This window comes from Phoenix dactylifera, chromosome 17, assembly GCF_009389715.1.
Source record: "Phoenix dactylifera cultivar Barhee BC4 chromosome 17, palm_55x_up_171113_PBpolish2nd_filt_p, whole genome shotgun sequence".
Taxonomy (NCBI): domain Eukaryota; kingdom Viridiplantae; phylum Streptophyta; class Magnoliopsida; order Arecales; family Arecaceae; genus Phoenix; species Phoenix dactylifera.
Window position 1 is genome coordinate 14,713,872 of NC_052408.1, and position 15,197 is coordinate 14,729,068.

The following is a 15,197-nucleotide window of genomic DNA, read 5'->3' on the forward strand; positions in this document are numbered from 1 at the left end:
TTGAAATTACCACTTATCCTAAACGGTGAGCCTGATATTTGAAATTTCTAGTATTAGAGTTAAAAGTGCGGGGCGGGGTTCAAAAAAAACTTAAACTTAGACAGATTTATTTATATATTTTATATTTTCTCACAGATAACCACCCGCTCTCCACCGGCAACAACCCTCGTTCTTCCTCTTTTCTTCCTTCGAGTCCACGGCTTCTCATCACCGTGCTGACTGAAAATCGGGGCCGCGACGCTCGTCGGAGCCGGTAAGAGCCTGATCCCCCTTCTGTCGGTGGCGTGTCTTGATACCTGAAGGAAAAATATCCAGATTGGCTTGCTAACATACTCCTCACCTTCCCTTGTGATTAGGCTTGTCGCCAGCCAAAAATCAACCAAGAAAAGGATCTATTCTACACCCCTAGTTTCCGGCCTTTCTTCTCCATTTTTCCGGCCATCGGCGCCGTCCCCGCTGGACACCGAACCATTGGCCGAATTCCTTGTCCTCCTCATGACCCTCCATGGCAGAAATCATGGCCGCCGGTATATGGCTAATGCCCAGAATGAAGCCACAAGAAAATCCCCTAATATTTGGCCCCTTCCTTTGTTTTTCTCGCTAGCTAGTCGCCGCCGCCGACCGCTCTCCGCTATCCACCACCGCCGTCTACTGTCACCTTGCCGGACCACCACCAGCCCCCTTCCTTTCTCCTCTTCCTCTTCTTCTTCCTTGGGATCGGCAATACGAGGTCCTCCTCCATGTTATGAAAGAAAGAAAGAAAAGAAAGAAAAAATTCCAACCCTATTTCTCCCTCCACCTGGTCCACGGACCCAATGAAGGATCTTGGCCTCCTCTATGGACCGTTAGTCGATTCTTGGAAGGGGGATCCTGAATTGGCCTAGTCGGCCCCCACCATCATTAATCATTATTTTATTCTATATTTCCTAGCCCAACTCTTGTTTCGTGGTTGTGATGAGATGGATTATCTAGATCGGTCTGACTTAAGATGTTGGAATCCGCTGCCTGGTTAGCCATGTCTTTCACTCTTTCCTCCACCGCAACCTTCATTAAACAACCTTAAAACCCACTATTAATATCTCTATTGAACAATTTTGGTCTCAATCAAGTCTCTGCTTCATGATTTATTGATTGAATTGCTTGAACTGGACCCACACGGAGCTGCTGCGTACCATCACCGACCCAACCATCCCCCCCCCCCCCCCCCCCCCCCCCCCCCCCCCCCCCCCCCCCCCCCCCCCCCCCCCCCCTCCTTTTTTTTTTGTTATTTTACTACTATTAAAGTTATCAAATATGAATTAATTTAGCTTCTAGTGTTTTTAAATAGATTTAGCAATTTCATCTATTAATTTTTGAGGATTCAAAGCGAAAAGAAATAAATAACCTTAATACTTCTTATTAATTTTCAAATGTTCACAAATCTTTCGTGATTATGATTTATATAAAATATAAAAATAATATTAAATATTGATGTTATTATATTATTTTAAAATTAAAAATCAAGCATATAATATTATGAAACTTGTGATTTATCGCAAAACAATGGTTTCATGAATATTTCAATATTAATGACTTGTTTATAAAATATGAACTTCATATTTATAAAATTTATATTTTTATTATAAAAAATAATTTAATGATTGTTCTACTATTAAAAGCTTATTTATGGACTATAAACTCTATAAATCATTTAGTGTTCTATTTATGTATGACTTAAAAAACTATAATTAAAAAAAACATGACTTAAGAAATTTATTTTTAAAAAAATATGGCTAAAGACTCTCAAATAGCTATGTATAGCTCCTAAAAGCGAGATAGATCGTTATTAGTTTTATATGACCCTGCCAGATAATAGTTGGTGCACGACGTTGCCGACAAATAATAGTAGTTGATATTTTATTAATTACAACTCTATCACGAATATAATAAAAACTTTAACATTTAGTCGTAGAGATTTATGAATTATGATATTGTAAGATGACAAATAATCTTTAATTTTATCTATAAAGCTAACATGATCTATGATTTTGTTTATGTTATGTACTTGAATCCATATTTATGAAATATACATAATTTATACATACACGAGCATGGTTTATGACTTGTTTTATTATATTATTATTATTATTATTAAATATTTCTATTTTGTAATGATAGTTATTTTTTTTAAATGATATATTACTTGGGTGAAAACTTATACTTGAACCCACCCATAAAATAATGTAAAATTTATTTACCGAGCTATGTAGCTCATATTTTTTTTTATTTTTTATTTTTTCCCAAATAAATAGGATAAGAAATAGCCAAGGCTTGAAGTTCATGCTAATAAAAATGATAATTTTGTAGCTAAATTTTAGTTCTTTAATTGGTTATGAATTTATAACTGGTCAAGTTCTGAATTTTGAGATTATGAATTTTGACAGAATTTAATCGCTCTGAACTAACACTTGTTCAATTATTTAATGGAGGACTGATTTGGACCTTTTATTTTATTTGAGATTATGCTTGTTGGCCTATTGTATCCCTCGTGGCATGATCATGTTATATTCCAAATTTTGGGGTAACATATGGTAAAAGATTCCCTTGAAATTTACAACCACCAAATTCAGTAGTCAACAAGAATATACAGATCAACCCACCCTATTTGTACATGTTAATATTGCAGCCTTCATCTGTTCTTTGTCCAAAGATGATTGAACAACCACCTGCAAAAACATCATGAGTCATATTTATTTATTTAATGTCACAAATAAATAAAGCACCTGCAAGAACATGATTCATATTTATTTCTTCAACGTCACAAATAAATAAAAGCTAAACCTACACTTTAAACCAAAAGTCCAGATTTTGCATTTCATTTCCCTTCTGCATTTCTTTCAGATTACGTTCAGAAATCAGATGTAAGAACAGATTTTACATGCAGCATCTCAATGAATGATGATAAGGTTGGCTTCCACGAAATTAATGCCACATGCCAAAAGTTGCAAGACATTGTTCATGAAGGAAATATGAACACGAGGGGAAAAATCAAACTTTTCTACCATGAACTAAGTTGTACTATTTTGGATCTGATTTACGTCCAACAGAGGGCAAGAATGCTGTGTGCTTTCTCGGAAGAATGAGAGTTTGCAAGAAATTTCATCATTCATGTGGCAGTCTCGTTGTCTCGTGGTTAAGAATGTCTTATATGTACATGACCTAATCAGAAGATGCAATTCTGAGGGAACAAAAAAACCAAGAAGGCATAAAGCAATACAAGCTGAGAAACAATGTGAAATACATTTACAAAGCACCAGCCAAAGTGGCTCTCGGCAATCGTAGTTGAAGCTTTAGGCTTCAATATTAAATGGAAGTTGAAATTTTAACATTGAATATTACTATATTTTAAAAGGTTATTGATCTAACTGTTGGAAAAAATTTCAGGGTAGCTATGTTCTCACATCACTTACTGATCAAGACAGTTGAAACTTTTCTGACGTTCTTGAAAGTAAGAAAACCTTTTACTTGATGTAACAGGAGGGCTAATAGAATAACTCACTGTTAATCTGTTTCATTATTAATGAAATAGGTAATATTTAGAATGCACAGTGGTAGAAGGCTGTTTGACTTGGAGAAGTTGACAAGCACATTTGCATTGGAACAACAAAATATGTGGAATAAGTATTTCTACTAGCTTAGGCAGATACCGCACATAGGGGTGATTCAAGGTAGTGCAATGCTTCTGGGCCAAATGCAAATCCAGAGGATTTAACATTCTTTTTCATATATTCAATTCTCTTTCTTTCAGTTTTGCTGTGACTGACAAGAGTTGGAGTTGGAGAGCGATTATTGGAAGATAAAGAGACTAAGGGCACATCATAATGAAAGTAATGAAGTAATTTTAGGATTAACGCATAAATAACAAAAAAATTCTTACAGTTGAGCAGAACTAAATTGAAATAAGCGTGAGAAAGAACTTGCATAAGGTTACAAATTCCAAATTTATCTAACAACAGATTACAAAGTAAAGACACCAAAAAAAGTTACCTCTGGCTTTCAAAGTAAAGCAGATCAGCATATGGTTGTAATGCTTTTCCATAATAAGTTCTAGATTAAAATTTGTGATTGAATTGGTTGAACAGATTAGGTTTTTATTTCAGTTTATTTTATTTTTTTAAATGTTGAAAAGGTTCAGTATCATTGCTTTTCAGTTGTCAAAAAATTGATATTGCAGTAAGATATTGGACTTAAATTCATTATAAAAAGTGAATTACCTATTTTTGATAGTACCAGAGAATTACCTAGTATAAAAATTGATATTGCACATCTAATTTAAATTAATTACATTTCTAAAATGCAATTCATTATAACAGTTTTATATTATTTGTGAAATTTCTATAGTAATGTACATCCAAGCATTTAGAACTAACTTCATACCTCTTGGACTTTGTTTTCATAACGAGCAAGTAATTTATACTCATCATCAAATGTAGAAGCCATATAAACCTGAAAAACATAAAATTTCATACACAAAAATCAGAATATACATTATAGAAAAATGAAGAATTAAAGTAAATTGAGGACGATAGTAATTAGAAAACCTGACGGCCACAGGATGGAACGACAAGCAGACTTTCTAGTAATTATATTTACAGAAATTCAAACTATTCAATAAAATCAATACTACATGACACGGCTTTGTCAGGCTTTAATAAAATGCAGGCAGAATAAACTATATATATGCATAAATATGGATGCATGCATTTTTTTAGGCATGCACACACATACGCTTGCATGCGCATGCGCACACACATAGAGAGAGAGATTCTGTTCTTTTTTCCCCATCGCACCTGAAAGGTTGGAGTCAAACCAGGGCTTAAAAAGAAACGTCCTTTGGAAACACTACTGACTCCGTCAATCTTCTGCAATTCTTTAATAAGTGACTCCACATCAGCCCACTGCTTGCATAAGTTCAAAAAATATGATTAGAGAACGTATCATGACTGTCCAAAGCATAAACAGTGAAAAATTATGGATGCATGACATGCAAGCAATGGTACAAGGAACTAGCACCAGGAACCCTTCTTTTCCTAAGTTCAACTAGCTCACTTTCTTTTGGATACTCTCCAATTTTAATTGATAAGCATGCTGCATTCGAAAAATATAATACATCATTAGAAAATAATACACATATCAAAAGAACAAAACATTTAGACACAAGCAGACCTTTCTCCAGAATTTTGGAGGCAGTTATAGACTCTGAGTGCTTGATGCAACACATCAGTGTCACATAACTTATAAGATAAACACATGTTGAATATCTATTAGGATCATTATTGTGGACAATCCAATCATAAATAATCAAATTATTTTAAATAATATTGTCAAGGATAACCCTGCACACAATAACAATACATGTACGCTGACAACATTGAAGATCTACTTAGACAAAACTGATTAAGCAACATATGGCTTACCATACCTAGTAATGAATCTATTTGCCATGGTCCAACGAAAGGTCATCAATTTTGTGGAATTATTTGAGAATTTTTGCTTCATAGCGATAACTAAGATGATTATCACATTATGTCAGATTAGATTTGGAGAGTTTTAGTTCTTATACTATTCATTCTTGTAATGTATAGGGGCATTCGGTATGGGGTGATCATCCCAAGATTACGGGTGATATAGGTGAAGGTGATAAGGTTACCGCATTTAGTTGCACCACAGTGATTCTACGTGGCAGTGATCTCAAATCACCCCCACTCCTTAAATCACCACCCAACCCAGTGATAGGGTACCCATCCTTGAGGTCAGAAATCCAAGATCACCCTAGGACAGTGATCTTAGGCTAAAATTTGAGAACAAAAATATTCCTCGATCTAACAAAAAAAAAAAGTAAATTAATATAATTTCAATATATTATATCAAACACATGAAAATCTTTAATCACTAAAATATAGTATACCAAACACGGTGATCTTAGATCATCGGGATCAAATTACCCCGGGATAAGGATCACCGGAGAGATCTAAAATCACCTTGGTGATCCCATTTGGGCCACCAAACGCCAACTATATGTGATTCTAAGTTCTCTCTCAACACTCTAAATCTAGGACTGCCTTGATCGCACTCTTTCTTCCCTCCGGACCCTTTTCAATTTGCCATATAGCTTTACTGCAACTGGTGAGGTTATTTATACAGATTTTGGACCATGAGAAAGATTGCTCTCTCTCTCTCTCTCTCTCTCTCTCTCTCTCTCTCTCTCTCTCTCTTTGTGACTCTTTGTTGTTTCATGAGATCCGCATCTTCCTACTAGATTCTATACTTTCATGCTCTAGCCTTATTTGACATGCTCATTTGTAGCTTCTCTGGATAAATCATATGCGACTCTAGTTAATTGCATCTTGATCGCAAGCCAAAGAACGACATGGTTTCCATGCACCAGCTAGGGGCTCCTTGTTCAGTTCTAACAAATTTGTAGATACTCAAAGATGATTGTCCATGAATCAACAAGACTATGGTATTGGATCAGAATCCTAGAAAGACACATATTTGTCCAGAGTCCAGGATGTGGAAACAGATGCATGCATCTCATAAAACATATTAATGACCTAATGTATAACACACAATTTAATAATATTGGAAATCTATCAGCACTAAATTAAATTTATTTCATAGTGCAAAATTCACATACAAAGGATTGCCTAATATACAAAGGTCATACAGAGATACCATTCACCATTAAGAATCTTTACGATAACCAACAAGACTTATCCCAATTATCTGGGGTCATAAGTATGAATTTTTTGCCATTCATGATAGCCAATGGCTACTATATTGTCACTATCAACTTATCAAAATCCTGCGTCACAACTTTCATACGTGCTGTCTTATGTTTTTCCCCTCTTCGCTAGCCTTTCAAACAAGAATTCAAGTTGCTTGGCCATTGAACTGAACCTAATCGATCAGGATGGAGAGAGATTCACAAATTAGTGGAATTGCATATGAAACTAAAATTTTAACAGTTAGGCATAATGCTGTAGAGGTATCAAAGCATCATAGATGCTTATAGAGGAATCTTCAAGAAGCATCATAGACTAATTAATAACTGTGATCTGTTAAATAAGATGAAGTTGAAGGCCACATTCAAATAATCATCAGTAAATAACTTACTGACCAAGAACCAGACGATACTTCTATTCTCTTAGAAAATTATTGGAAATGCAAGTTATCAAGTAAATTTTCATGGAGTGAGTTATATATGTTTTGTACAAAAATCCTCAAAAACTGATTAAATGATTTACATAGCAAAAGTTTTCATTGCAGTCCATTCAGATCTATTTATTCTCATAGGATGTATATATGCTCGCAAAAGTACACAGCTAACAGTTAAACGACTTACATAGCAAAAGCACTAATAACCTTGAAAAAATGACTAACTCACTTCTTCAGAAAATTCAGACAGGTTATCAGGATAAGCTTAAACTCACCAAGATAACTTCAAAAACTGAAAAGATTCACATGAAGCATTCATTGCAGTAGTACGTTAACAATCATTTACTTAATGATTTTGCAACTTAATCATCAGCAACAGCAGTACACGCAGAAAACAGTATCACAACAAAGAAAATTAGTTTTACATAGTTTTAAATAATGAAAACCCTCAATTCTTGGTGCGAGACTTATATTGTTTTAACTCTGAAGGATTCATAATGCAAGCTCAAACATTTCAGATAGGAAACTGGCACTGCCTTACTCACCCATGATGGAAGAAACTTAAAATCATAAATAATTCCGCAGCTACTAAAATCCAGAACCAATGCAAACCATTAAGGTAATGACACAAAAAAATTGTTAACAAGAGCAAGACCTCGATATCTGGTTGCCCTGCTTCGAGACTCTCACCCACAGATCTACGCTCACCAACAACAGATTCTAAGGCCTCCATTAATGGGTTTGGCTGCAAGAAAGCAAATAGCCAAAAGTTTAAGCACCGTATCTGACTGCTTTTATGCTACACAGAACAAAACAGAGATGATATGCTGTGAATACCATTATTTCTTTAAGAGATAAGGTGATGCGTTCCAGAGCATAATCCAATTGATGAACTTTTGCCTCCACAATCTGAAAGTAGAAGGACTGGTTTTAGAATTTCTAAAAGATATATTATGCAATAAGATCGATAAAACCATACAAAAACGTAATCAACGTGCTCAACTGCCAAGCGTAACAACAGCATGATTTCCATTAATTATAGGTAAAAGAAATTTGCATTTATAGCATACTCCTATAGAGCACCATATATCAATTACCAGTAAGTATAAATCCTTATATGAGTCAGCACTGGACTCTGACGAAGACATTAACTTAAGCATAAAAAAATGAAGAATAACATCCTACTTTGTACATTTTAAATTATACAAAAAACCTTCCTATGCTTATTGCTTAAGAAAAAAATGGCAGAAAACAGAAGCATAAACAGTTCATAGGCATGTTTAAAAGTATTGATTCATTATGCAATATTTTTGAGATATAACAATCGAGAGGTACAGCAAAGATATGGTGGCTTGCTTCAGGTGATTTTGCATGTATTAATTATCCTCCGCCTTCATTTTCTACCACAATCATTTAGGTTGTACATTTCTTCGCTTTCCTGGAGTTAGAAAAATCTCACTATCCATAAAACAAAAATTTTGACCAAAGATCTGATCATATGAATTCTATGTCAATTTTTCTGGGTTAATGTGAAAACTTCCACTTAAATAAGTATGTACCTCACTTTTCAATAAGCCTGTCCAATCATGTAGTTTTTTTCTGACTTCCAAGTCAATTAAGTGCTTAAAAAACATAGCAGAGTAGCATCCTAGTGTGGTCAGGGGCCAAGGACGAACAGATTGTTCCCGCATATTACAAGGAAAGAAAGTAATGAAATAATTACTACCCCTACCTGACCAATTTTATAAAATGATGATGAGTCCAGAGTTGCATCCCATGACACCTCTGACTGGTGGATTAATGCAGGTACCCCTTCTACCTTTCAAACAATGATCAGTTTTATAAATATCCTAGCAGAAACATTTAAAATATGATCAAAAATAACTCAATATATATATATATATATATATATATATATATACCTCAACAAATATGCCAAAGAAAGTTATTTTCTTGATGCGGCATTTTATGACATCGCCAATACTAAGTCTAGCCTGCATGAAACCCAACATAAAATAAGTTGCTGTACTGAAAGCTTAAAGCACCTTATAGAATATGAGCATAAGTATTCCACAAAAAAATGATCTCAACATAACTAAGTTCATGATTCCAAACAAAGGCATAAACACTTCATGGAAATCCATCTGAGATGAAATACACACTTCATGTAATTACACCTAGAAATTAAAAGCCTCCCTAGAGTATTCACAAGAATAAGGAAATCAGTCGAACATCTAAATCACATGCATGACAGTCATAAGCAAATATAGGAATTCAAAATTAAATCATGAGGGGAATAAATAACAATTTTGACCATAAAGTTAAGAATTATCTCGTCCAAAGTTAGATTAATACATCCTTCTAAGACTTGTTAGCGGAGCCCATGGATTAGGCTCCACTAAAAATTGGTAAGTTTATCATTATTCATAATAAATGAGTAAAAAATCCCGGTAAACTCATTGCTTCAACAAGTTATGACTTGTTTAAGCATTATTCAAACTTAGAACAGTCACTTTTCAGGCTTTGGAATTGCAAGTAAAACAATGTTTGCAGCAAACATTGTTTACATCATAGGAGCTGAGCTGTCAAGGTATAAGCTGTGGAAAAATACAAGAGCCAACTGGAGACCGAGTCTAAGAAAAACGAAATGTATCTTCAAGTCAGTGAGGCAAAGTTTCACTGAACTTGGCTCATTGATACTCTATAATTCAATAAAACTCTACCAATGCTGGACACGTCCAGTGTATGTAACATGATGCCAACTAAGCCAGCCAAACCTACTGAAACCTCAACACAATGATTAAAAAGTGATTTATATTCCATTTTATTATATTGCAGCATACCATGAGACTTCTCTTTTTCTGAACCAACTCTTCCTTTTCTTTTGGCCTTCCAGAAAACATTAACTTTCTAGAATTTCTATCAACCAGTATAACAGATACTCTAATTCTCTGGAAAGAAGAAGAAGAATAAGAAGATATAAGGTCAGTACAACAGAAAGATCAAGAGAGCAGTAGAACAAGAATGTAAAAATTTGAATAATAAGCAAGTTCTTCAAACCTGACCAATAAAGGATGACAAGAACTTCGTCTTCTCTTGGTCATACGCCTCAAGAAGATATTCAAATTTCATATCTGGTGGAAACACTTCATCTTTCTGACTTGTCTCTTGACTTTTACGATTCTTAACATTCACACCATGAGTCCCCAGAATGCTCAAATGCTGCCTGTATAAAGAGGGGTCCAAACCCTTTTTCCTTAACCATGATTCAAAGGCTAAAAACTTCCATTTGGCACCAAGATTTCTGTATGGTAAGAAACCTATGAACGATCCAAATGATACCTGGGAGTAATGAAAAGTTTTTTTATAATAAGAATACCATTGTGAGAAAAGACTATTAACTTCCGAAAGCAAAATAAAGACATACAATTCCAAGACAAGTAACTCACAACAAAACCTCTGCTACTACAACTAATCAGTTCTACTTCAACTTTTTCTCCAGTTTGGAGCAAGTCTTGTGCCTTCTTCCACTCACCATCTTCAATTCCCTGCAATTGCATAACTTCCTCAAAATTAATTTGCAGGTTCAACAAAAGGTTAATTGGAAGGAACGAATCTTAAATCACCTTAGAAGATCCACATTCTCATTAGGAAAAGTAGTCTTTCTTGTTCTATCATAGTTAAATCTATACAATGATTTGTGTAAGTTCAAGAAAATCGAGTGATGCATCTTTACCTCTTGCTCTGCTGTTATCACATGCCTAGTTTCATAATCATGATCCCCATAATTGAAAACAACTTTCTCCGCTGTAGCTGGATGTGATGCTTCTTTAACAGATGAATCCAGCCTACAATTTTACAACTTCATTAATGAGGAAGAATTTGAAACGAGCTCACATGGCCATATAGCAGGCAATTGTTCTTATGAAAAAGATTTTTAAAGTGGTGGAGCACATGAAGTAACTGCTGAAATACAATTGTATATCATGACTCATGCATAGTGAAGTCTTGACACGTATATATATATATTTAGAACCAATGATATAAAGAACAGTTCATTTTCTCAGTTAAGTTCGACTTTGTTTGCAATCTTGTACAGAATGTTGGCATAGACAAAGATGCTGTGGTAATACATTCCGGCTTTCTTAAATAGGATGAGTTATTGTCCAGAACAGATCACTACCAAGAAGCACATATTTTGTCCAAACAAGGCCACAAACATTTCTAGGCACATTAAAGATGTCAAACACACCAACCTGCCATGCAATCAAGTAAAAATACGAGCTGCTAAAAATTTCCAGATAGTGTATCATCAGTTAAGAAATATGTGACATTTACATATACTCGTAATTACAATAAAAAAAGAGAATATAGAAGTCTGGCATGCGCGAAATACTAAAGCTGTAAAGCACAAAAGAAATAGTGGAAATACCTCTGAGGTTTTCCTAGTAGGGAAGCTTGCTTGGAGGTATCATCACTTGACTTCACTGAGTTATGATTCAAAGCTGTTGTGGAAGCTTCAACATCATGAGTCTCAACACCATTTTGCTTAGGTGGCTGTAACCCTTAAAAAAGAAGAGCAATATTAGCATTTAAACTCCGCATAATAATATGTTACCAGGCAAGTTAGTGCATTATCTACATCAAAACCACCACCTAGCGAACATGACCTGGGAAAGCAATCGGTATTACCATCTAAAGGTTTAGTGACATCATTCTCCACGGCCATCATGCCAATAGTTGAAGACATGTCCAAATTATTCTGTTGACAACCTTCTGAGGTTTCTACATCTTTAGTCACTGTCATCTTATCATTAGGTATCATAATTGGTTTCAAGAGCTTCACATCATTATCTGGAGCCCCTATCTCACTCGAATTTGACTGAATGGAAGCATCAAAAGAAACATTCTCTTGATCACTGTTCAAAGGCATTTTCATCACCTCAGGCTTATTTAGAAGGGTTATATTACTAGAATACTCACTAGAACCTTTCTTCATTTTCAAGAACAGATTCGGTTTAATTTTCATCTTTGAATTGATTTCAATGTCATCATCTTGAAAAACAGTGGGTTTCCGCAAGGCAATATCTGAAATGCCACTCTTCTGGACACTGTTTCCTGGAATATGATTTGGCTGCTTCTCAGTTACTGCAGGCTTTTCATCTGGCCTTGTGGCTTTGATTACCCTGTTCATGAGTGGGCGTGACAACTTCAAAGTTCCCTCCTGCGGCATGCTTTCGGCCCCCTTCTGGCTCGAGAGATATGTTCTATTTGGTGAGCCAGAATGCTGTCCTTCCACAGTCATATCCAATGGAACATTAATCATGCAATCATCTAGTTTACCTTTATTCTTTTTAAATGATTTCTCGACGTCAAGATACGAGACATCTGGGTTCGCCTTTCTTGCCATTATCTGCAGCTGGGAGCTCAAACATTAGATATATCGGCAAAAATGACAAAACAAAAGAATTAAGTAATATACCTCAGAAAGTAACACTTAATTAGTACAATAGTCAACTCACTTGATGTAAACTCAACAACGCGCATAATGTTCAGCTGGATTATCTAGATTAGGAATGATTTTACACAGTGCTCTATTGATTATATCAGGCTTTTTTTTTTTCATCTGAACTAAAGGATGTTTGAAGGTTTAAATCCGTGATTTACTAATTGGTTTGCTATATCCACTCATCAAATTTATGTTTAAGCTCCAAGCGACCTACAAGGCAATATTTTTCTTTGCATGTCAATCAGTAAACTAATAAATTTAAGAGAAAATAAATGCAAAAAAAAATAATTTAAGAGGTGACCCCTAAAAAAATAAAATAAACAAATGCAAAATGACTCAAAATTCTTGAAAAAGAAATTCTTCATTCCAGCATATGTTGGAATACAACATAGAACACTGCCCTAAAACATCTTGATATTTATAAGCACATAATTCTTGTTTTATTTTGCATAGCACCCGGTCCAAATTTACAGCTTCGTATAACAAAACAGAATGCACACAAAATTTACAAAGCACAGAGGAAGATAGAAATAAAGGACCGCCGAACCGCCATATGTATATATGCAACACCCGGAATTCTTTCAAGCATATTATCGCCTCTGAGAGGAATAAATATAACAAACCGAGACTGCTAGTCTCCCAATTCGTGTACCGATCCAATGTATATGGTCAGAAGTCAAGAGTTGGGTCGCACCTTGGCTAGGGTTAGCTTGGGGTCCTCGCCAAGGAGCCGTCCGAACTTGAGCTCCATCTGGTCCCACTTGTCGAGCTCCGGGCCGTCGCCTCCTCGAGACGCACGAACCGCCGGGTAGAAGCCGGGCCGGCCATGATGAGGGAGGGAGCGACGCCTGCTCCCAGCAGAAGGGAAGCGGAGGAGGGAGCGGCCGCCGACGCTGCAGCCGGCGAGGCCTTCCATCCCGAGAGCGGGTTTCTTGAAACGCCGGTGGCCGGGGACGGACTAAAGCTCATGCGACTGAGAGCAGCGGGCAATGAAAAAAGGGCAGTTTGCACGAAGGGAGAAGAAAGAACGAAGGGTGTTCGGCGACGCGATGGGATAGATTGGGTTTTGTCGCCAACGGCCAACGGGCCGATTGGCCGGTCCTTCGGATAGAACTCACCATCCCGGTGAGGTTATTCGCCGTCCCTAGAATGAAAGCTGTTCGCCACCCGCCAAGGCACGGAGGGCGGCTATTACCCTGCCGTGGTGTATGCAATCACATGTCGAGGAATGGAGAAAGAGGAACTCGGCAATCGAGTTACCGGCAACATGAGAAGCTACCCAATCAAATATGCTGCTAATTTCTTTATAGATATGGCTTCAAAGCAAAGGATGAGATGAGTCTTCAGAAATGCAAGAGCAATGATGAGAGGCGTCACTCTTGGTATTCCGTATTTAATATTCAGGAGATTCATAGTTTCAGAGTCATGTTCCAAGATTATACTATTTGCTCTAAGCACAAAGATGGCGTGGGTTAGTCCGTCCCATGCTGTGCTCAGCTCAACCTCAGTATCAAATAGATGTCATCCACCAGCAACCACAAAGGATGAGCAGAAGTTTTGGATTAAAACCCCGACACCACCATATAAACCATCCTTCCTAAAAGTACCATTAAAATTAATCTTGAGGAAACTGAGGATGGGTGCTCCATGCGAATAATGTTACTTGAGGAGACATAGTGACTGATGAGTGAGAGTCCCGGACTTCCCGAGCTGCCAAAATACTTTGGGAGTGTTGGAGAGAATAAATTTTGATGGCTGGAGCGATGCCTTCGCGAAAGAGGACTTTGATCTATGTATCATTAAACAATCTACCGTTTCTGGCCAATGATAGGCAGTGAGAACTACCATGTTCTCACATTTACCTCTTCATGTTCCTTTCTTATGCAATGATGGCTTTTGCATGTGAAGAAGCTAGCCTCCAAACATGACACCCTTGGGCGCTCAATTAAGATATGATCGATAAAAGCCTCCTCAATCTCTGGGCAAAGATCACAATTATCATGCAACAAGCTACGACAAGGGAGACAGTTATATACTACTTTCGATAAAAAGAGAGCCATTCTTGGATGAGCACCAACCTACCCAAACTGTGTCGTTCCCATCTGAAGAATTTATGTAACTCACAGGCTCTGATGCATGATGATGTGGTGCCTTCCCATCTGAGTTTATCAGGTGAGTCACAACCGCCAAAAGAACCTTAATGTCCAAGGCCTTCCCAAAGAATTGGCTTACAACAAAGCATCGTTCCACTTCCTCTCACATTGAGGTTGCATGCGGATGCGGCCAACAAAATTCGAAAATAACAAAACAAATAAAGAACCCAGCACTATATCACGCTCCCTTCAAAGTTCAAACAAAGCCTTCAAAATGCCATCAAATTCTTTAAGGCTGCACCATCCACGGTGGAGGAGGAATTGGTAAAATCCAGGGATCATTGAGTATATTGATAGACCTATCATCACCAATTGTCCATTGAGTTTTAGTGGGAAAA

General features: G+C 36.5%; 1 protein-coding gene and 1 long non-coding RNA gene across 5 annotated transcripts; one reads left to right on the forward strand and one right to left on the reverse strand.

Annotated features, from left to right (window-relative positions):
• Positions 1-161: 161 nt before the first annotated feature.
• On the forward strand, positions 162-4,008 carry LOC120104267. The gene is made up of 2 exons (XR_005506726.1): positions 162-253; positions 2,881-4,008. It is a non-coding gene; the product is annotated as an uncharacterized LOC120104267 (long non-coding RNA).
• Positions 2,516-13,895, reverse strand: LOC103719423. Of its 4 annotated transcripts, XR_005506723.1 has the most exons (15): positions 13,401-13,779; positions 11,890-12,616; positions 11,630-11,762; positions 10,934-11,045; positions 10,647-10,745; positions 10,258-10,539; positions 10,041-10,148; positions 9,120-9,191; positions 8,930-9,016; positions 8,035-8,106; positions 7,853-7,942; positions 5,053-5,127; positions 4,830-4,937; positions 4,417-4,485; positions 2,522-2,705 (listed from the first exon to the last, which is right to left on the reverse strand). XR_005506723.1 is itself a non-coding variant. In XM_039115179.1 (14 exons), exons 1-14 carry the CDS (start codon positions 13,620-13,622, stop codon positions 2,631-2,633), a joined length of 1,599 nt encoding a protein of 532 aa, XP_038971107.1. In that variant the 5' UTR covers positions 13,623-13,895; the 3' UTR covers positions 2,516-2,630. The 4 variants fall into 4 exon arrangements, 3 of the variants coding, with proteins under 3 accessions (XP_038971107.1, XP_038971106.1, XP_038971105.1); XM_039115179.1 differs by lacking the exon at positions 5,053-5,127 and having other exon boundaries at positions 2,516-2,705; positions 12,541-12,610; positions 13,401-13,895; XM_039115178.1 differs by lacking the exon at positions 5,053-5,127 and having other exon boundaries at positions 2,516-2,705; positions 11,890-12,610; positions 13,401-13,895.
• Positions 13,896-15,197: the final 1,302 nt, after the last annotated feature.